The following is a 22,352-nucleotide window of genomic DNA, read 5'->3' on the forward strand; positions in this document are numbered from 1 at the left end:
ACGGGGCCGTGTGCGCCTGCCGGTGGGGGCGTGGCCGGCAGGGGCGCACCTCGCTACCAGACCGCTGGTTGGCCGGCGCAGATCACATGGTGCCGGGCAGCAGGCGGCGCGCGCCGGTGCGACGTCAACGCCGCCCGCTAAGCTTCCCCCGACCTGACTACCGCGGCCGGGCCTCGGCTGAGTACCCCGTGGGCCCGGGTCCGGCCGTTTGCTGAGTACCGTTGCGGCCACCATGGACAACTCCGGGAAAGAAGCGGAGGCGATGGCGCTGCTGGCCGAGGCGGAGCGCAAAGTGAAGAACTCGCAGTCCTTCTTCTCGGGCCTGTTTGGGTAAGAACCGCGCCGAGGGGTCGGCGGGGACCTACGCTGAGAGGACGAAGGAGTCATGGCCCGAAGCGGCGGAGTAGAGTCGCAGGGCCCGAGCCTAGAGAACGGAGGGGATTCCGGGAGGAGGAGCCACGGTCTAAAGTGGTAGAGGGGACACCGGCCAAGGGCCAGGGGGCCCGGGCTGTGGGAGCTCGGTTTGAGGAGAGACCTCCCGAGATGGTGGGAGGGCCGTAGGCTGAGGACGTCCAAACGGGCAACACCGTCTTGAGGCGGTAAGAGGACCCAGGCTGAAGATGGGCCAAGAGGCCGGAGCGAACCTGGGCCGAGGGAACATGACCTGAGGCCTTGAAGGGGATCGGTTTGGGAGAGCAGCCGGGTCAAGAAGTCTTTTGGAGCTCTAGAGAACGTATTCGAAGGATACCTGACGGGCATAGTGGGCCCGGGACTGAGGACACCTGCCCGAGGGATTGACCTTTCTCCAAAGCTCGCAGCAGCGGATTTGCAGGAGCTCCGGGTGATGGTGAGAGGGTCGGGGCCAAGGTGATCCTGGGAGTGATGGGGCGCCCAAGTCTGGGACGTCTGAGGGCGCTTGAGAGAAAGCTGCATGAACCGGAGAAAGAACCTGGACGTGAGGTGCTGGAGAGCATTGAGGACTTTCCCGGGGCCTGTCTTAGTCCGTGTGAGCCGCTATAACAAAATAGCCTAGAACGGGTGGCTTACGAACAGAAATTGAACTCTTAAAAGAGTTTTGGAGGCTAGAAGTCCAAGATCAGGATGTTGGCAGATATGATGTCCGGTGAAGGCCTGCTGCCTTGTAGACAGCCACCCCGTCACCACGTCCTCACGTTGTGGAAGGGGTGAACTAGCGTGTTGGAGTCTCTTTTCTAAAGGCACTTCCCCCTTTGGGAGGTGACCAAATCACCCCCCAAAAGCTCCCATCTCCTCATGTCATCATCTTGGAGGTTAGGATGTCGGCACATGAAATTTGCGGGGGGACACAGTCCATAACGGGGCCGATCTTGGACGGTTCCCATTTGCCTTTTAGAAAGGACCGCGGCAGCTGGTGTGGGGGAGAAGTTGGGTCGGGGAGTGCAGGCAGTGACGGTAATGACACCAGGTAATATTTATTATTAAGTACTCGGATTCTGAGTCAGACCTGGGCCAGGCACTTCACCTGCGTCCTTGCATCGAACCGTCACAACATCCCTGGGGGGCTGGACAGATTACTTTGCCCGGTTCCCCGGTAAGTAGGAGACCTGGTCTGTTTGATCCCAAAACTATCTTGCTGCCACACTGGTTTCTCCCTGAGGCTGGTGCCCGTTTCTGGACGCTACACTTAAGAAAGATGGGGCCAACTTAAGAGGAATTTCTAAGTTAGGGAACTCCCACCCCAGAACTCCTCCTTCCTCCCTGCCCCACATGGCAGTTTTCTCCCGCTGTTTAATGAGTGCATCCCAGACCCTTCGAGCGCCAAGAGCAGTTGAGACGGTGCTGAGAGAGGAGTGGGCAAGGCGAAGGCAGAGGCACGGACAGAGCCTAAGAGCTGGGAGCATGGCAAGAGGTCAGCCGGGAGGACTCCTCCTGGCCAGCCCTCTCTCCTGGCCCCCCCCGCCCCTCTGGAGCCAGGCTTCCGTGTGTTCCGCATTTCACAGCTGCCTTTTCTCAAGGCCCCCCAGTGGCTTCAGGGACCGGAGAAGGGAGTGTTGGGGCTCAGCCCATCCCTCATGCGGTTCCCTCCCCTTTTAGAACCGTCAGGAGTGACGGCATTCCAAATTGAGAGGTCTCTGCTCATGTCAGCGGGCCAAGTAGGACAGCCCCCACCTGGGATCTGAGACAACCTCGCATCCTTAGACGTGAGGGCCTTCTTTGTTCTTCACTGTTTCTGGGCTCCCAGACGCTAGAGGGCTTCTGTGCACCAGCAGCCCGAGAGGGAGGCAGTACCAGCCAGTTAGTAGATCAGAGCTCCTTGTATATCTTCCTCTGGCTCTTTCCTCCCCCCCTCGACCCAGCCAGTGCACATAGACCTGGGGAAGGGAGCTGTAGGGAATGGGGGAGCAGCCCAAACTTCTACTCTGGAAGCAAAAAGATGGAGATTTCCTGAGCAAAGCACAAATTGCGGAAAAGGATCGGGGATGGGGTAGATACGCTTTTTCCCTCTTCCTGCCCCAGGGCTTCAGATGGATCTAGAAATTTCCCTGCTGTGCCCTGTTTGGAACTGTACAACTTCCAAATGGTGGTTCCGTTCCCTGGGGCTTTTCCTTGGCCCTGACGCCTCCTCCCTTGCCCCCCATCCCCTGCTGACCAAAATCCAAGAGAAAAACTTCTTTCCACTTGGATACTACCATTGGTAGGAAGTTTTTGCGTCTGTGAAATGAAAACCATAGCGATACCTACCTCATAGGGTTGCATGTGAAGCGATGAGCCTGATTTCTGTGTTTTGAGTACTTACTATTATTAAGTATCTTATTGGAAGTTGAGCTAGAAGTGCTGGAAACGTACAGATGTCAGGGGATTTGGTATACAAAGAGCGCATTTCTACAGATTAAATGTTGACAAATCAGTTCCCGTTTAAACCGCCTGTAGGCATCAGCCACCCCCAGGAGCCCTGCCAGCTGTCAGGATCCACAGCTGAAAACTCGGTGTCCCTTGCCCAGACCCAGAGCACAAGTCTCTCCCAAGGGGATGCGAGGTTTCAGGGCTACCCGGCCATTGTTCGGCTGCACCCCCGGGGTTCTGCCTTTATTGACGGAGGGGACTGCTGCTTTCGTGCAGAACTTCCAGTGTTCCTGGGTGGGACGGGACGGCTGAGAGACAAAGCCCTTTGAGAAACATTTTGTAAGAAAAGGAAACACGTTCGGTTCTGGGGCTACAGCGAAGTCATGTTGGGGCGCAGAGGGGCGTCGGTCCGAGAACCAGAGGGGGACCTGCCGGGCCACGTCGGCCCCTGCCTGTGAGCTCACAGGAAAGCAGTGGCCCGTAAATACGCACCTTCAGCAGGACGTGGGAAGGAGCGGGGCGGGTCGGAGGCCCCGGGCTCTGTGGAAACCAGAAGGTGGTGCCCCCCCTCCTGGCTAACCTGGGGGTCGCGGGGGAGGTGAAACCCACACCGAGATTGGAGCTAGGTAAACGTTTCTAGAACGTGCTCTCCCTGCCAGCCTGATAAGCGCCCAGCCGAGCACCTGCTGTGTGGTGGGCGCTCTCCCAGGTGCCCGCGTGCTTCCAGCAGCCCCGCCAGGTCCGGAGTCTTCCCCCCAGACACAGAGGGAACCGGGGCTCTCGAGCCGGGAGTCCGCTTTTGAGTCCAGGCCTCATCACAGCCCCCGGCTTTTCCAGCACCCCAGGTGACTCTAGAATTCCCGTTGCCAGGTGGCCGGCAGCCCTCGGACTGGATTTCTCCTCCTCCTCGTAATAGCAGCCGTTTGAGCACCTGCTCTGTTCTGGCCTCGGTGCCAGGTACTGAGCACGCGTCGTCCCTCTTCCCCGCAGAGGCTCTTCCCGGTTCGGTTCCGTTCCCTCCATTTTACAGGTCAACAGACTGAGGCTCTGGGATCGCTAGCCCGAGGTCCCACAGTTATGAAAAGTGCCCGAAACTGATTTCAGCCCGGGTCTCTCGACCCCCGGGTCCATTCTGTTTCTGCTCTCCATCTGTTACGGGCATGTCACAAGAGTGTCCTGCGATGGTGTCAGAACCGGGCAGTTAGTGTGTGTGACACTTTATTCTTTTGTCGTTCCTGGGGCCTGTGTTGGCGGGGCTCTGCCCGCAGGAGCTCAGACACACGAGGCCCGGAGGAGGTGGTGCCCGCAGAGCCGGGGAGGCAGCGAGCGGCTCAGCTTTGCAGGTGGCATGGGAGGAGCTGCCCAGGGATCCCGCAGCTCTGGCCCTGTTTTCCAGTGTTCCTTCTGCCTGCGGCACTGACGGGGGGGGGCTCCGTGGGGGGGCTGGTTTAATGACTCCCTCCCTTGCCCAGCGGCAGCTCGGCGTGGCTGCAGCAGAGAGCAGAGTCTGCTTGTGGGTGAGGGAAATCCGCACGGCGGCGTTGGCTGTTCAGTCTGGCAGAGAAGCGAGAGCGGGCAGGGACCTTGTCCACCTTCTCTCTCTCTCTCTTTTTTTTTTTATGTTTATTTTTGAGAGAGCGAGAGGGGGAGGGGCAGAGAGCAGGGGACAGAGGAGCCGAAGCCAGCTCCGTGCTCGAACTCACGAACCGAGAGATCGTGACCCGAGCCTCAGTTGGACGCTCAACCCGCCGACTCACCCAGCTGCCCCCTCCCACCCCCCTTTCTTACTCTCCAGAAGTTAGAGGGAAGGAAGCCTCCCAGATCTCGTGAGTGAGTGAGAAGCAAGGCAGGACCGGATCTCCAGGACCCGAGTCCTGTTTCTGGTCCCTGCCACCATCTGGCAGCGTGAGCTTGGGCAAGCCCCTTGACCTGTCCGAGCCTCAGCTCCCGCCTCAGTGAAGCAGGAGTAAAATACCCAAAGCCTTACTGTGAGGAACTCGGTGCTGCTTCAGGCAGGGTGCTTTAGGTCATCATGGTAACGTAGAGAAGATACATAGAACGGCAGAGAAGGTCAGGGTGGGGACGGGCCTTTGGGGTCCGTTCGTCCCCACTCAGGACGACGGAGGATCTGGGAAACTGAGGCGCCGACGGAGGGCCAGTGGCTGTGGCACTGCGGGGAGTGAGGAGGACCTGGAAGGGGACCCACCTGCCCTGCCTCGTGAGGCTCGGAGGAGAGCGCAGGTGGGGCGGGTGGCCCGATGCTGGGAGGCAGGAAGTGCCCAGGGGACAGAGGAAGGAGCCGGGAGGCTCTGCCCCGCGGACCCCCCCTGGCCCGCGGCCCACCGGGCCTTCTGTGCGTTGCTGGCACGGTGCTCCCCTCTCCATATGGCAGTCGCTGGAGGTTGGTGGCTGCGCCTGGGAGCCCGGAGACTGCTTCCTCTGCCTGGGGAGGGGGCAGAGAGCAGAGCCGAGTGGGTAATTATAGACAGCCCTCCACCAGGCCGGTCCAAACCAGTTCCCTCTATTCCCGGCGTGGCTCGTGGCGTGGCTCGTGGCTCGGAGCCGAGCCGCCCGATGGGGAGAGCGAAGCAGAGGCAGCTTGGGGGAGGTCGGTGGGGGAGGGACAGTCAGCTGTCGCCTGTGCTGCCGCTGGGCTCTTCAGGAGAGGCCTGCCCAACTAGCTTTTCTGGATGTCCTGCAGGAGGCACGGGAGAAGGCCTGGGCTCTTCCGGCCGAGAGTTTGCCAGGCTCCCGTGAGGGATCTGAGCCCACCTGACCTCAGCGAGAGGCCCTGGAGTAAACCGCAGGTTTCCCTGCCGGGAGACAGCTTGCTAGAGCGCTGGAGCTGGGGGCTGCTTCCTCCTGGTCACTCTCTCTGCCACAGACCTCCCTGTTGCGTTAGAACAGGGCCCAGACCTTTCTCCTGGCCTCCGGCACGGGGGTCCCCAACCTGCCTGTTCGGCCTCATTTCCTACCGCTCCCTGCACCGCAGCAGCCATCCTGGCCCACTGCTGTTCCTTGACCTGGCCGAGCTTGTTCCTGTCCTGGGGCCTTTGCACGTGCTGTGTGACTGCTGTCCGGAATGCTCTTCCCTCTTTCCGTGGGTGGCTCCTTAGTCACCTTCGAGGACCGAGCTGAAATCTCACGTCCTCCCAGTGGCTGGCCCTGATGTGCCTGACCAGGGAACCCCCTCCTCCCCCAGTCCCCCTTGTGCTTGCTTACTCCTCGCATCGCCTCGCTGACTTCCTGTTTACTGAGGGCCAGGTCCTTCTCCTTTGTTTACTGCTGTCATCTGCAGCGTCTGGCACGGAATAAGTGGAATGAATGGCTCGTGTTTGTTCCCCAGGTGAATAAGCAGCTGTGCGAATGGCTCCTCCTTCAGGGCCTGCCAGTGACCCTAGGCAAGTCACTTGCCCCCTCTGAGAGCTCCATTTCCATTTCTGAACGGAGGGGATGGGACTCCAGGGGATCCCCCTGTCATCGCAGGCCCCAAGTTACTGGGAGGAGGCAGGCCTGAGCAGACCTTAATCCCTCTGGCTTTCCCAGTCCGCGGTTAGAATGGTTGACCCAGAGCAGGCCTGGCGTGGAATCACAGAATTTCAGGCCGGCAGCTGACAGGCTTTTGTGTTCTGTGTTCACTCTGTCCCGCTGAGCTGAAACAAACCAGCTGGGGCCGACTGTTCATTGTTGATCACCCGGCTCTGGGCCTCTCGGTGGGTCGGGCCATTTCTGCTTATCCAGGAGCCCGAGGTTTTTTTCAGAGCACGTCTGAATCTGGATAGAACCTAACTGTTGCCACAAAGAAGGGAAGGATGAGCCAGGGGATCCATGGGATGAGGAGACCTAGGGTTTCGGTCGGTGAACACGTCCATCCCCTTTCAGTAAGACAATATTCCCGAGAAGGTCCCCCAGAGGATTTTGTAGCTAGGCCTCAAAGGACCCTATGCCCGGGAAGGTTCTTCGCCTCTCCAAGGCCCAGAGTGGGTTCTAAAGAAGTCACTCCAAGCAGGGGCCCCAAGCCCAAGGTGTGTTGGGCCAGCTGGGGTGAGGTTGGCCAGGGAAGACCGCGGAACCGTGCAGAGTGAGTGTGGGAGGGCAGTCCTCGGGGCGCTTCCTGTGGAGCAGCGGAGGGTAGGAGGGTAGGGGACCGGCATCGGCACAGCCCCGGCAGGCAGAGACTTTTCATCTAAAGAAGACCCTTACCTGCTGTGATTCGGAATCCCGGGCCCTGGATTCCAGCCCTAGCTAGCCTGACCAGGGGTGTCTACCAGCTGACACAGCCTGACTCGGAACAGGTCACCTAGGTCACCTAAAGCGATGGGTCCAGGTCAGCTTTTTCCCCTCCCGAACGCACCTGATCTTTCTGAATCACCTAGGACCATTGTTTGAAAATTCCAGGCCGCACCCAGCCCTGAGGGAAATCTTCAGGGGAGGGTGGCTGGGAGGCTCTGGTTTGATTACCGTGACCAGCTCCGGTGACCCGAAGGAAAGGACCTTCTGCCTTAGCGGTGCAGAATGAAGGCGTGCCCCCAGATTCCACGGGAGGCCCCCCCAACAGCCACAGCTGGGGCCGGCGAGTTTCCAGGGCCAGCGGACACGGGAGAGGGGCAACAGGGAAAATGATCTGTGTGGCTTTGTTGCTGGAAAATACCCGTCTTCTCTTCTTCAAGACAAAATACTGGTTGATGTCAGCGAAGAGAGAATCTGAAATCCATTTGGTAGAACTGAGCGCGTGGGATTTTTTTTCTACTGCTGATGTGGGCGGTGGGAGCTTGACCTCGTGGGCTGAGCCTGGTTGCAGTATTGGAGGTGGAAGGACAGAAACGTGGTGGGGACTCAGACGAGGTTCTAATGAAGGGTCCCCCAATTCAGGAAGAGCTTCATCTGCACCGCCTGCGTGGGAGATCAGGAAGTCAGGGTGAAACTGCCCAAACAGAGCGCTCTTTTTTTCCCCCTCAATGTACTCCTTTGTATGTCTCTGGCCTCTACTCTTTTTTTTGTTTTTATTTATTTTTGAGGGAGAGAGAGAGACAGAGCACGAGGAGGGGAAGGGCAGAGAGAGAGGGAGACACAGAATCTGAAGCAGGCTCCAGCCTCCGAGCTGTCAGCACAGAGCCCGACGCAGGGCTCGAACTCGGGAACCATGGATCGTGACCTGAGTTGAAGGCGGATTCTCAATCTGCTGAGCCATCCAGGTGCCCCTCAGGCCCCTACTCTTACACAATAAGTTCTTTGAAGGTGGTTTTGCCATTTTAAATAATTCTGTACTGAACATCCTTACAACTTTTCTGATTTAGTTTCTTGGGATAAATTGGCAGAAATGTAATTCATTGCTGGGCCACAGAACCAAATGTAAGTCTTGGCATTTAAAAAGAGAAGTACTTTGTTTGTTTGCATTCTTCCCTGTACGTTTTAATAGATAAAGTATGCAGATGATAAAGAATTCAGACAGTACCAGTGAGGCGTGCGTGCGTGGTGATTAAACCTGTCTGCCACGCCTGGCCCCCCCCTTCTGTAGGGTTCCCGTAGACCCCACCTTCGAGAAGAATGCTGTGGCTAGTTTTTTGCGTACATCTGCTCAGTCCTGCAGTAGTAATGACACACGTGTAGGGTCAAGAGGTCTACGCTGAACAACCGCAGCGTGCGAGCCATGGGATTAAGGCATTGGGAAATGGCCAAGGCATCCAGAGCTGGGCTCCTCCCCCAGAATGCTTTGCAGTCTCTTGGCAGAGGTGGGGTGGGGGTAAGGATTTGCAGAGAGCCTGGGAACCCGTGGTCACCGAGCGGAAGGGGAAGAGACTGTCAGAGGCAGGGCTCACGGGGAGGTTGGAAGGCCCCCCCTCCCCGAGTGAGGGTGGCCTACGCCTCCCCCCAGGAGGGCCCCGGCAGCGAGTGTGTCTCTGTTCCAGGGAGTGGAGGCCACGGACGCGGTCTCCCCTGAGCCCCCAGAGGAGGCCTGGGCTGCAGCGGGCTTCCTGGGGAAGTGATGGGGGTGGGGGCGCGTCTGCACTGGCCCCGGGGCGGGATGCTTGCTTGCTCTTCAACACCAGACAGGTTTGTCTCATCTTGCCCCTTCTTTCCCCAGAGGCTCATCCAAAATAGAGGAAGCCTGTGAGATCTACACCCGAGCAGCAAACATGTTCAAAATGGCCAAAAACTGGAGCGGTATGTGATCTTTGCTACAACTCCTTCGTGGTCGAGTCTCCGGTTTTCCCTCCGCTTCCAGTCCCGAAGGCCTGACCCAGGGGTTAGCCTTGCAGCGCCACCCCCCTGCCCCAACCCCGCCACCTTTCTACGCCGTCTTTGGCCTCAGAAGCCCATCGGCCTGCCATTGGCTCCTTTTGAGCCCACTGGGTTATTTTACTTGGGTCACAAGACCTTGGAGAGAGGTCTCTAAGGCTAAGGATAGATAGATTAGCGGATCCAGATTGCTCTTTGAGGGGTTTCTGAATTCTAGGCTCGGGGGTCCATTCCAGTGGTTCAGTTAACAGTAATCGTTAACCGTTTGTGGAGCGCGCTCCTAAGCGCCAGGCGTGCATTCTGTGATCGAATGAATCGGCACAGCAGCCCTGTGAGGGTCAGTACCGTCCGTGTTCCCGTGGCTGGAAACGGAGGCTTCGCCCAGCCCCACGCCTAACAAGTGACGGAGTGAGAATTCGGAAGGCAGAGCTCCGACTCGGGAGTGGAGCACTTAACCTGCCCCCGTGCTGGCTCTGTGACCTTTGAAGCCAGTGTGACCTAGGTCTGGGTCGCAGACTGGCCGTGTGCCCCTGGGGAAGTTACTCGACGTCTCCGAATGTGATTCCTCCTCAGTAGGACCACAGGGACGGTGGTCCCGACCCCCACGGGGCCGTCGTGTGGACTCCCGGAGACGTGGTGGCCGGGAGTGCCGCGTGTGTCCTTCCTGCTAGCTGCACTGCCTCCCACCTCGGAGTGGAGGGAAAGCTCACAGAGGACTCTGGGCAGCAGATTAGCAAACTTCAGGAGCAGCGAGGAGGTGCCCCCCACGGCCCTCTCTGTGTTGTCGCTCTGACTAGGGGAGGACGCAGGTTGACGATGTCAGGTCGCTTAATGCTGGAGGAGGGCATCCGCCCGAAGAGAGCGTCCCAGGTCGTGCGCCTCCGCTTGGTGGGTGGAGTGTGATCGGAGTCGTGGCCCCTCTGGCTTCGGCCATGAGGTTGTGGTCAGACTCCCGGCGAGGCTGGAGCGTGGCTGGCTCCCCCGAAGAGAGGCTGGCAGGCAGGGAGGGGCCCCTAGAGGCCAGAAAGGCGGAAAGTCTGGTTGGGAGCTGCCAGAGGCCTCCAGCTTGGAGCGTCAGCAAGACGGGGTAGAGGAAATTGAGTGAAGACAGGTTCAGGTTTGGGACCCAGGGAGGAACTTGCTGACCAGAAGGAGACGAAACCTGAAACGGGCCCCAGGCAGGACGGATCTCCTCGCTTTCTGAGGATGCTTTTGGTTTCCTGGAAACGGCAAGAGTTCTTCCTGAACTATCACAAAATACGTCGTGCGTAAAGCCACGTGCCAGGGATAATTTTACGCTCCCGAACTGATCGGGTGCCATCAGAGAAAGAAATGTTTGTTTGTCTTAGAGTTTATTTTGAGAGAGAAAGCTGGAATCAGGGAGGGGCAGGGAGAGAGAGGGAGAGGGAGAGAGAGAATCCCAAGCAGGTTCCACACTGCCAGCACAGAGCCTGACCCGGGGCTCCATCCCACGAACCTGTGAGATCGTGACCAGAGCCAAAGTTGGACATTGAACCGACTGAGCCCCCCAGGCACCCCAGGATATTTATTTTTCAGTCACATAGATGGTACTTTGCCCCTCAAATTTGTTACTCCCGCCCTATTCCTCTAGCTGTTCAAATAAAAGCCTTGGGCTGTTTTTCATTTTTCTCCAATGACGCTACTCTCCTGGACAGTTTGCACTCAAGCCCTGCAAAATGATAAATCCTGCCTACTGAGAACCTGGGCTGCTTTGTCTTTCCTGCTGCTCTGAAGTTGCTGGATGGAGTCAGGCCCTCTGGTCCCCTTCCGGCTCAGGAATTCTGTGATTCGGATCCTGCTGGAGGAGGATGAAGGGAAGCATGGGGTCAGGCGGAGGCTGGCTGAGCTGAAGGTGGGGGTTGGATCTCCCTGGTTAGCATAGCCGCACCCCCACTCTCCAGCCCTGCAGGAGGAGAGATCCCGTGGTCTCCTGCACGCCACAAGGCGGTTTAGGAGACAGACGGGTGACCAGAATGGCTTCCAACTGGTGCGACTAAGGACGGGACAGACTGGGCTTCCCTGCTACCCTCTGCCCATGGGCACTTGTCCCCGAGTTCCTGCTGTCCCATGGGGCCACTGCTGGGCTTAGTTGGCGATAGTTTGTATATCCTTCATAGCTCTCGGCCCTGCCTGCCTTCTCTGTGGTTTTTTAGAAATGGTGGCCCTGGAAATTTCGGCAAAGGCTGGGACCAGGGCTGTGGGATTTTAGCTGGCCTCGGCCTGGCCGTCTCTTTGCACGCCCAGGGCTCAGGGGCCTCCCTCTTCCTCCAAGTCCACCTCACGGACTTTCCGGAGCCTCGGCCCCGGGGTCAGGAGGCCCGAAGTCGAGGCCTCCACCTCAGCTCAACCCAGGCCTGTCTCCCCCCGCGCCCCCCCCCCCGGGGGCCCCTCTGCATTCTCGAGAGAGCCGCCTCCCCAGGGCAGTGTCTGAGCGGCATCTGATAAGCGGAGCCCCGCTAAGGCTGAGCTCACTCTTTTCTGTTCCAGCTGCCGGAAACGCTTTCTGCCAGGCCGCCCAGCTGCACCTGCAGCTCCAGAGCAAACACGACGCGGCCACCTGCTTCGTGGACGCCGGCAACGCGTTCAAGAAAGCTGACCCCCAAGGTGAGCCTCTGTGCAACGCTGGGCCCGGCCGCCCGCGCACCAGCCGAGCGCTCCCCGGAGAAGCCCTCCGGTGTCCGTGAGGCTCCGGTTTTTTCCAGGGGCCAACACACGCCGGAGGCTGGCAGGAGGCTGGCAGGCAGACGCTTGGGCTTGAACCTCAGAATTGGCTCCCTTCCGGTTGGCATTTGCATCCCGCTCCAAGCCTCCGCCTCCCCCTGCTGCTCGGTGTGCGCAGCCGATCGCTTCCCTCCCGAAGCCGGGAGCATTTGGGAGTGGGAGTTACATTGCAGACCCGCCGCATGCCAAGGAGAGAGGAAAATCTGTTCTGTTGTCAGAATTAACATGCAGAAGGGGGTGGGAGGGGTTCTAAGACCGGCCAGGTAGGAGTTGATGCCGAAAAAGGAGCGGAAATTATCCCGACCTGGCTTCCCAACACGCTGGGGGGGAATCAGAACGGAGCCCGAGATGCGGTTGCCAGAGAACAAGTTACTTAAAATGCGGGAGTGTTTGGGGATAGGAGCCCGGTTTGGGACTGACTCATGGTGAGAAGACCGTTTGTCCCACAGCCCAGCGGGGACCAGGCTCTGGGGTTTTGTGGAGCTGGAATTTTAGTTCATTTTTTTCATCCTGGTGCCAGACACAGGTGGCTAACTTTTTCACTTTAGCAAGCGTGAAGACGTTTTCTTCAAGTGACCCCTCGTTGTCGCTGTGCTCTCAGAAGAGAATAGGGAACATGTGAATGTTTCAAGGAAAAGGAAAGAAAGAAAAGGAGGTGCCGCACCTTGGAGTAAAGACCTGTCCTTCCCAAGAGAGTCAGAGAGGTGTTTGCACGGATCGGTGAGCGCGGGCCACACCCGAGCGCTGGGGAATTGTTGGCGGATCCGTTACCCGTACCCGGGGATATTTAGTTCCCAGTCGGGGATTTGATCAGTGTAGACCAAGTGGCTTTTCTGTGTCCCCAGGCTTGACCGGTCACTGCTCCGTAGCTGGGTATGTCACAGGTGTTGGCCTGCGGGGTCATGTGGTGGGCTGAGGCCTGGCCAGAACCAGAGCAGAGGCCTTGCGATGGGGTGGGCCACCGCAGGCTGCGTGGACAGTGTGACGACGACCCAGGGACGTCTGTGTCCGTTCCCCGCCCGCATCCCCCCGGGAACTCCCCACCTCAGCCTTTCCTCTGCCCCCGGGGAAACCGGTCTACCTGGAGAAGCTGCCTTAGCTTCTGGGCCTTCACCTGCTGCCCCTGGGTGACTGGAAGGACTCGTTTCTTGGGCAGGAGTTGAGCGCCAGCCTCTGTGACACGTGCACAGTGCTATTTGCTCTTTAAACAAACCTCGGCCCTTCCCTTGGACGGGCCCCCACCCGACGCCGCGTCCTTCGTCACCTGGCTTTCGATCTGAGCTTTTTCAGCTGAGGCTCAGCACGGCAGGGGGTGCGTTGGGTGCTGGGTTCTGGGCCGGGGGCTGTGGCCCCCATGCCTGGCCTTAGTAAGTGCAGAGGGTGGCCGAGGCGTCCCTGCCCCAGTGGGAAAGCAGCCGACATGGCCGTCGTGGAGCCCAGAGGCCACTTTGGTTTCTCCAGGGATCAGCAGACATGGTTCGCTGCCCTGGGAGCTGAGGCGGGGAGGGGGTGGATTTGGGGTGGGAAGGACCTTTCAGGGAGCGAGAGGGGCAACGGTGAGGAGGGGACCTGATTTGGGCAGGGCCAGGACTGAGTTCCCCGGCTGGAGTGCCAGGTTCTTGGTGCTAATCAGGGAGGGGCGTTGGGGCCGAGTCCCAGCACCGCTGCCTCGCTGTCGTCCGCCCCCGCAGTGGCTCACAGAGTGCGTGGCTGAGTGTGGTCTCCCTAGCGTGAACGGAGCCTGTGCCCCTGTGGCCTTGGGCGGTCACTTAATCCTCTGGGCGTCTGTTTCCTGGTCTGGCGAAGCAGAGACCGAGTGTGAAAGAACGCGCGGACCTGCCCGGTGCGGCACCTGGTGTGTGATAAGTATCTAGGAAGGGGTGGCCCTTGGCTCCCGTCAGACAGACGCCCGGCCTCCCCCAGCCTCCTCCTCTTGGCACTGTGCCTTGTGAAACAGAGCTGGAGGGCCCACTTGGAACCCTGCCAGGTTTCCCCAAGCAGGTGGCCAGCTCCCTGGGGCCTTGCCGGCCACCGCGCCTGCCTCGAAGGCCTGTGTCCTGTGTCAGCACCTCCTACGGGAGTCCCGGAGGGCCCTCCCCCGGAGAGGAGGCTGGGGCCGCTCAGGAGGCCTGCCAGAGCCAGCCAGGGTGGAAGGAAAGGATTCGGTGCCTGTCACCGCCCTCTCCCTCTGCGAGTCTGCCCGGAGTGCGGGCCGGGGGCAGCCTGCCCACCCCCTTGGTGGCTGGGGGTGCGGGGGAGTGATGCCCATAGCTGTCAGCGGCTCTCCGATTTCCTATAGCCACCTGATAGCCAGGCCCGGGGGTGCCTACTGCATGGTTAGACGTGGTAGCGTCTCTTTTTAACCCATTCCACTTCCCCGTGGGATTCTGCGGTCTGCCCCCATTTCACTGGGACGGGCTGAGTCCCAGGCCTGATACGGGCAAGTGCGGCCGGACGGCGGGGCCGCTGGAGCACAGGAGGTGGGCCCGGGGCCCCCGGCCGCATGACTCCCAGTACGCCTCAGCCAGGCCTTCCCCTCCGGGTCACGGCACCCGCCACCCCCATCCCGGGCTGGCTCCCGTCCAGGGGTGCGCCGGCCGCTCATCGGTGGGGTCCTGGTGACTGGAGATAAGCTGGTTGTATCTAGTTTGTCGGTGTCCTGCCTGCCGGCGCTCTCCCCCGGGCGTCAGCGGGCAGCCCGCTGCTTTCAGGGACAGCTATTCCTGAGCCGGGAGCAGGCGTGAAGGGGACTTAACCCCGTGAGTCCGTGTTGCCGCCTGGGGGGTGAGCCTTCTGCCCCCGCTGCCACTGCAGGGACCGAGCCTGGTGCCAGCAGGCCCGTGGGGACAGCTGGGGGCCTCCGGTCCCCCTCCTGGGCTGCTCGTCTCTCACCGGGAGCAACCTTTGCCCCCTGGGCCAGGTGCCAGGCTGGGCTCCCTGGTGTTCCAGAAGGGGGAGCCACCGGCACCCCCTGGGCTGGAGGATGAAGCAGGGGTGGGAGGTGCAGAGCCGGCTCCTTGTCGTCCTTATTTTCATCATTGTGTCGCGGCCCGGTGCTGGCTCGTCAGATCCAGAAACGCTCTGTTTCGAAATATGCACCTGTGTTAAAGTGAGACTATTTCCGGCTGTATTTTTTCTCCCTTTCCCTCTGCGTTCTCTCCCTTTCCTCTTCTTCTACTTCCTTTTTGCTTCCTTTTCTTCTTCTCTCGCGCCTTGAGCTTTCAGCTGCTTCCCATCCTTGACCAGAATGGTTCTCTGAATCCTTCCGGCGCCCCCAGAGGCCTTTCAGAATTGGATCAAACCTGCAGACACCCCTTCCCCCAGAGTAGAGCTGACACACTCCCACTTTTTGCCTGTAAACTTAGGGGGCGGGGAGCTTGTGGACTCCCTGAAGGCCCAGCCCCAGTCTGAGGCTAAGAGCCCCTGCTCACCTGTCTCCCTGGGTCATGAGACCTTTGGGGCCCTGAGAGCAGGCCAGGCTTGGCTCCTCTGTGGCCCCTCAGCCCAGCGGGCCCGGCTCAGCGTGGGGGACCTTGGGGGTGGACCAGGAGCCTTGTGGGTATCCTGGATGGCAGGGGGACCTTCCAGGCCCACCCCGGCACGGAGCCCACATCCCGTGTCTGTCCGGGCTCTCTTCCTTCCCCCCGCACCTCCCCCAGCACCCTTTCTTCTGAGACGCATTAAAAGAGATCCAGCCCGAGAGCTCATCTCTGTCTGCTAGAAAGTGCCTCCCACTCATGCCGCTCTCTCTCCTCCAAATAACGTGTCAAAAGAGAAAAAAAAAAAAAAAAGCAATAGCCGAATTTAAGGTCTTGGAACAGGTGGTGCAACAAAGGTAGCCGAATTCTGTCTCTCACGGGCCACCCTGCTGTTTGCTTCGTTGGGGACACCTGTGGTGTGGGGAGCTGGCACGCGGCGGGTGAAGGCGGGTGGGGAGAACAGAGGGCTGTGCTGAATGCTGAGAAAATGATGGGGATTCCAGCCAGAGGGGCCTCGGGGTCCCGGTGTCCAGCCCCCTCCTGCCAGAGATGGGGGCCAGGCAGGTGCAGGGGACCGTGGCAGACTCGGGGTCCCGCAGTGACGGGGTACCAGAGTCCGGGTGGAACCTGGGCGTCCCTCGGGTGTCAGGCTTGGCCGTCCCTGGCCAGGACCCCTTGTCCTGGAGGCCACGGCCTCGGCGGGCCTGGCTCAAAACACCCATGGGAGTCTGGCTGTCAGCCTGACCGTGTCCGGTCCCTGGGGCTGCTGGGAAGGTGGTGGCAGTGTGGCAGCCTGAGGGAGAGGGCAGCCCTCAGCAGGTAGCAGTCCGCGGCACGGTACGTTAGTCTAAGAGCGTTACTTGGGGCCCAGGTGTCCCTTCACCTCCCCTCCCGCCACGGCCATGGCCACGAGGGCACAGCGGAACACCTGCCCTGCTTTCTCCTCTTCCTCCTCCTCCTTCTGGCTTCTGCTGAAATAACTTCTCTTTCTCATTTCTCCCTGCTTCCCTTTTTCTCTCCACAGAGGCCATTAACTGTTTGATGAGAGCGATCGAGATCTACACGGACATGGTAAGGGCCACTGCCTGTCTCGTCCCTCCTGCTCTACACCTTGCTCCAGCCTGCCCTCCCTGGCGCCAGCTTTAGGAGCAGGTGGGGGGCGGGGGGTGGTCACCTGCGCCGGCCTGGCTCCCGACAGCTCCTGCCACAGCACAGGGGAAGTTACGTTTGTAGAAGTTACAGCTATCGGGGGCCTTTCCCCTTGCTGGTCCTTCCCCTCCTGCACCCCATTTGATTAGCAGGCCAGAGGGGAGGTGGGGCCCAGAGCTGGCTCAGCCCCCGCCCTGTCCCCGGGGAGCATCCCCACGACAGATGAGGCCCAGAGGCAGCTCCACCAGGGAGCCAGGACCAGAGACCAAAACCGGGCTCCGGCTCCTATCCGCTCCGCGTTTTGCCGCTCCACACTCTGCCTCTGTCTCGCCAGACCCCTTCCCCAGGCCGGAACCGGGTCCTGCCCCCTACCAGGTCCAGTAGCATACTGGAGTGTTGTAGTTAGAGCGGCGACAGCGGCTGCCAGATTCCCTCCGCTGAGTGGGTCAATCCTCCCCTGCAACGGCCCTGTGAGGTGGAAAGTGTTACCCCATTTGACGGGGATGGGGGGCCCAGACAAGCAACGTGACTTGCCCAGGGACACGTGCCTGCGAACAGCAGTTGCTGAGACCCGAAACTAGGCCTCGCCGAGCCCGGGGCTTTGCCCTTTCCCGATGTCCCTTGGCAAGCGGGTGTCCGTAGACCAGCCCCGTGTGCCAAACGGCCGGCCAGGAGCCCAGTTCTGCGGGCCCCTCTGCCCCCCACCCCAGGTAGAAGCTGGTAGCCTGTGCTTAGCTCCTCTGGAAGCTAGGGCCATCCCTGGGGAGAGCCGTGCATGTCTGCGGGGGAAGCTGGGGGTTGTTGGCCTGTGAGGGGGCCGTCTCCACGGCCACACGGGGGGAATGGGAGGCCAAGAAACTCCCGTGCGGTGTGGATGCTCGGACCCACTTTCTCCAGGGCTTTTACTGGGTGACTGTGGGCTGGTCGTTCCCCTAATCTGGGCCCCCTGTCCAGCGCTTCCTCAGGCCGGGGCCTCTGCCAGGTACCTGTGCACCCACATTATCTCTGGCGTTGCCCCGCCCACCTGTGCCCCTGTGGACGGGATGGACACGGAGGCTGCGTGTGGGGGGCTTGCCCAGGGTCACCGCATCGGGCCAGTGCAGAGACCAGGCCTCTCCCTGGACACTCCTGTTTAGGGCCCCTCGGTGCCTTCTCATGCACACCTCACCGGTGGCTGAGGGGCAGGAAATCCCCGGCTCCGGGGGCCTGGAGGGGCAAGGAAGGGCTGGGCTGCAGTGCTGGGGACGTCCCTCGTCACAGATGGCCCCTGCCCACATCCCACCCAGGGCCGATTCACGATCGCGGCCAAGCACCACATCTCCATCGCTGAGATCTACGAGACGGAGCTGGTGGACATCGAGAAGGTGAGGGAGAGTCGGGAGGCCCTGCCTGGCCGCCGGGGGAGCGCTGCGGCGGCTGGGGCCCCTTGGGCCGGGGCTCGCGTCCACTGGGGGAGGCGTCTGGTGCCCGGGTGCCCGGAAGGGGGCATGGGGCGTTGGCCGAGCACGGGTCAGGGGCTCCTGCTGTGCCCCAGGCAGGGCCGGGCCCCTGGCGGACAAAGGTTGCATCGCTTCCCCGTGTCTCCTCAGGCCATCGCCCACTACGAGCAGTCTGCAGACTACTACAAAGGGGAGGAGTCCAACAGGTACCGGGCAGCGGGCTCCCCCCGCCCTCCCCAGCCCCCTGGAAGCCCCCCCCCCAACACTGCCACCGCCACCGATTTCTGCCTCTGTCCCCGCCCCACACAGCTCAGCCAACAAGTGCCTGCTGAAGGTGGCTGGTTATGCGGCTCAGCTGGAACAGTATCAGAAGGCTGTTGACATCTATGAGCAGGTGGGGACAGGTGTGGCCCGTCGTCCCTGCACGGTGCTCCCTCCGTTACCTCCCCAGCGCCGCTCAGCGCTCGTCCTGTCCTCCCTGGCAAAACCTCTCCACCCACCACTCCCCGCGGTGTCGCCGCCCTCTCCCCTGTGCCCTCTCCCCTGTGCGCGTCTCACGGAGAGCCTCCTGGGAGGCCCAGGGAACGGGAAGAATAGCAGAGGCCTGGGGGGGACGGGAAGGGAGCGACCCACGGGTGTGCAGGCTCCCCTGGGCTGGGCGGGGCGGGCGGGGCAGGCCAGGCTGTCCCGGTAGGTTCAGCGCGCGGCCAAGAGAAAGGCAGGCAGCTGGCCTTGGAGGAGAGGGGGGCGGGCGCCGGCTCTCAGGTTCCCGCCTCCTGCCGCCCTCTGCCCACCAGTGTGTCTGCCTCCCTCGGGCCTGACAGTGGGGCCGCCGCCTCCCTGTCATCTCGTCATCTCGGCTGCCTCGGCGGGGCGGGGGGGGTGGGCACCACGGACACCTGGCTTCAGCCCTGTGGCAGCCCACCCCCCTGTCACACACTGCTCTGTGGCCGCCCGCACACCGTTGGCTGACTTCTCTGGGCTGGTCCTCGGCCTCCCTGCCCTTGGTGTCTCGGGTTAACCGGGCTTCAGCCTGGACACAGACACACTGACCCCGGTCCCCCCCTCCCCCCCACCCCGGCTGCCAGCCCCGAGCTTATGGTGCCACCTGCACATGCGCACAGGTGGGAACCAATGCCATGGACAGCCCCCTCCTCAAGTACAGCGCCAAGGACTACTTCTTCAAGGCGGCCCTCTGTCACTTCTGCATTGACATGCTCAATGCCAAGGTGAGTGCGGCCCCGTGGGCCCACCCAGGGCCTCCCCCTCCTCCCAGTGGCCACCCCGGAGCCCTGGGTCTGTCATTAGGCCGAGGCCCCCCTTGGCAAGGGGTGAGCCCCTCCCTCACGTCTGGTGCCTGCAGTCAGCTGTGGGCAGGACAGGATGGCACGCCTCGTTCTCACTGGCGTGTTTCTGTTCCTGTTGTCACGCGCCCGGTCTCCGTAGCTTTTGAGTTTGCCCGGCTCCTGGCTCACTTGGTGCCAGGCTTTTTCTTCCATGAGAGCACGTTTTGGGTCCTTACCGCGTCCCTTGAGGTCGGCACCACTGTTACCCCCGTTCTACAGCTGAGGATGCTGAGGCCGGAGCCCCTTATTCAAGGCCACAGGGCTGGATTCCAGATCTTTGACTCCCAGAGTCATGATTTATACTGTAGCACGTGTGCCCACACCACCCATTTTCAGGGCTTCTCGGCAAGAGCGGAGCCAGTGCTGGCTGAGGGGGCAGGGAATGGCCTAGCCGGAGGAGGAGCTGGAGTCCTCGGGGTCCGGGTTCGGCATTTCCTGGGGTCTCCGGCCGCCAGCCCCCGCTCCCGCTGTGGGCGAGAGCTCAGGCTTTGCTGTCGGGCCGGTCCACGTCCCCGCCCCCACCCCCACGTCCCCTGTGCCCCAAGCAGGTCATTGCGTTTCCCCGCTTTCAAAACGGGGGTCCCCGTCACGTGGCCCTCCCCGGGGCCTCATGGTGGTTAACTGAGAAGTGCCCAGCACCAGCCCTGGCACGTAGGAGGTACTCCTGCGAGGTGGTCGGTGTTTGCCCCCTGCCCTGGGCACCGGCCTGGGAAACCCTTCCCGCTTCCTCCCCACGAGCTGTCACCGCAGCCACGCTTGGCCCAGCACAGCCCCACGGAGGTGCCGCCAGGCACAGAGCCAGGTGACGCTGGGGGAGGGGCACAGAGAAGGACTCGGGGGCCAGGTGTCTCCAGGTCCCCTTGGCTGCCAGGCCGGTGGCTCCGATGGCCCCTCTTCGTGAGCTCGTCCCCTCTTTCCACCCTTGTGACGTTTAGCTCGCCGTCCAGAAGTATGAGGAGCTGTTCCCTGCATTCTCTGGTTCCCGGGAGTGCACGCTAATGAAAGTGAGTGCTGGGTGGGCTGGGGGCAGGGGGGAGGGCGGCCGTGGGCTCCAGTCACCGTAACTGCCGAGACCCGTGCGGTGGTTCTTAAGGGTCTCCTTTGTTTTGTTTTCCCTCCTGTGCCGTGTGGGCCTCCGTTTTCTAGCTGGGAAAAGTAAGGCTCGGGTGGCGACGGAGACGGCAGAGCCGGGAGGCCGCGTGATCTCACGCACGCACACGCACGCCTGCATGCACACGCACGGGGCAGGACTGGAAGCTACCCCTTCCTCCCGGCACGGGAGCCCCCTGACCTGCACCGCCGGGTCAGGCGTGGATCTAACGGGTGGATCCAGTCCAGGTCAGGCACGCGGCCGGCCTTGGCCCCTGACCCGTCTGCCTGCCACTTTCTTGCAGAAATTGTTAGATGCCCACGAGGAGCAGAACATTGACGGCTACACCGAAGCGGTGAGTAGCCGTGGCGGGGCCCGCCCTCCTCAGACACACTCTCCTGGGAATCCCACCCACCCTTTCTCTGGCCCCGGCCCTGTCCCCGGCCCCGGCTGTGAATTCCTTTGTCCAGTCACCCCAGAATTCTCCCAAGGAGCCCCAGAGGTACAGGGAGGTGTTCTCCCCACATTAGAGATGATGGCAGTGAGGTGCGGGGACTCGTCCTCGGCCCCTTGGGGGCAGAGCTGGGATGCAGACCCGTGTGTGTCTGCCCCTGAAGGCCAAGGTCTTTGCGGCGCTCGGTGCCCCAGGTGGGCTGCTGGGAGGAGCAGGGAGGGAGGGGGACGCGTCGTGGAAGGGCTCCCTCTTCCAGCACCAACCTCCGTGACAGAACCACCCCACGGAGGTGTTTCTTCCTTTCCATACTCTGTTCTGAACATTCTGGAACTCTGTTGGGCCCAGGTCAGGTCCTGATCCAGTCGTCTGGGCTGCGTCTGTCAATCACGTTTCCTGGGGGCCCTTCAGGAATCCTACACCGCTACCGATGACAGAGACCAGAGTCCCTCCGGTCCATCCTGCCCCGGGCGGTGGGTGGGACACGAGGAGGATCAGCCACAGAGAAGGGAGAAGCAGGGCCATGGCAGGGCGACAGGCCCCCATCCCCGTGGCGTCCGGAACAGGCCGCCCTCACGCGGCCAGGCCTGTTTCCCACCCAGAAAACAAGGAAGCTGGACCGTTCCGTGCCGCAGAAATCCTCTCTTTTCCTCAAGGCAGCCTTAGAGGGAGCCCCCCTCCCCTCGCTCCTCCTCAGGGAGGCTGGCCGGGAAACACCCAGAGAACCTGGGACTGGGGACAAGGAGGGCGTCAGGGCCCTCTGCCACCTCCCCTGCTGTGTCGCAGGTGAAGGAGTACGACTCCATCTCCCGGCTGGACCAGTGGCTCACCACCATGCTGCTTCGCATCAAGAAGACGATCCAGGGTGACGAGGAAGACCTGCGCTAAGCGCCCCCAACCCCCTGGCACCCGTCCTCCTGCCCCGTCTTCTCTACCCCCGCGCCCCTCCAGCGCGTGAGCCCAGAGACGTGGGGCTGAGACCTTGGCTGCGAGACCTCCCCTCCCTTCCCGCAGAGGAGTCTCCCCAAGCCGCGGTGCGGGCTCAGCACTGCCGCGGGGCCCCCGAGGCTGGGCCTGCCGGCCGGACAGTCCCCCTCTGTTCTCGCTGCACCCCCTCGCCTCCTGCCCGTTTATTTAATCCCCCCCCCCAGAGGTGCCCTTCTCTACCCCAAACACAGAATCTCTGACACAGACCTGTTTGCTGTGGGTGCCGCCGGGATGGGGGGTCAGCATCTGGTCCCCCGCCTCCTGACCGGCTGAGTCGCGAGACTGGCTTCGGTCTCTCCCACCTGTCCTCCAGCCGAGCCCTGAGCACACGTAGCCGCTGAGATTTGCTCTCCCCGTGGGGGCGGGCTCCTTCCCCTCCGGTGCCAGGAACCCCCACGGCGTCCTGCAGCCCTGACCTCTCAGGATAGACCGCAGGCCCTGGAGCTCAGAGGGCCGTCCCCGCGCCCACCCTGACATCTGCTCCTTCCCTAGTGCTTTGAGGTTTTGTGGTCGGAAGCTGCAGCTGGCCTGAGAAAGAAAAATAAAAAAGAACACTTCGCATGAGTCTCTCTTCCTCCTCACCTCTGCTGCCCCGTTGTGTCTCCG

General features: G+C 61.4%; 1 protein-coding gene across 1 annotated transcript; it reads left to right on the top strand.

Annotated features, from left to right (window-relative positions):
* Positions 1–106: 106 nt before the first annotated feature.
* Positions 107–22,310, top strand: NAPA (NSF attachment protein alpha). Its single transcript, XM_047077743.1, has 11 exons — positions 107–330; positions 8,909–8,988; positions 11,572–11,688; positions 16,309–16,355; positions 17,720–17,797; positions 18,023–18,078; positions 18,182–18,266; positions 18,997–19,101; positions 20,154–20,222; positions 20,613–20,663; positions 21,546–22,310. The coding sequence occupies exons 1-11, from the start codon at positions 233–235 to the stop codon at positions 21,645–21,647; spliced, it is 888 nt and encodes a 295-aa protein (XP_046933699.1). The 5' UTR covers positions 107–232; the 3' UTR covers positions 21,648–22,310.
* The last annotated feature ends 42 nt before the right edge of the window (positions 22,311–22,352 follow it).

The sequence above is a fragment of the Lynx rufus genome, unplaced genomic scaffold (assembly GCF_022079265.1).
Source record: "Lynx rufus isolate CCGP_SWC_20201006 ecotype Redwood Valley unplaced genomic scaffold, mLynRuf1.p SCAF_16, whole genome shotgun sequence".
In the NCBI taxonomy this organism is placed as follows: domain Eukaryota; kingdom Metazoa; phylum Chordata; class Mammalia; order Carnivora; family Felidae; genus Lynx; species Lynx rufus.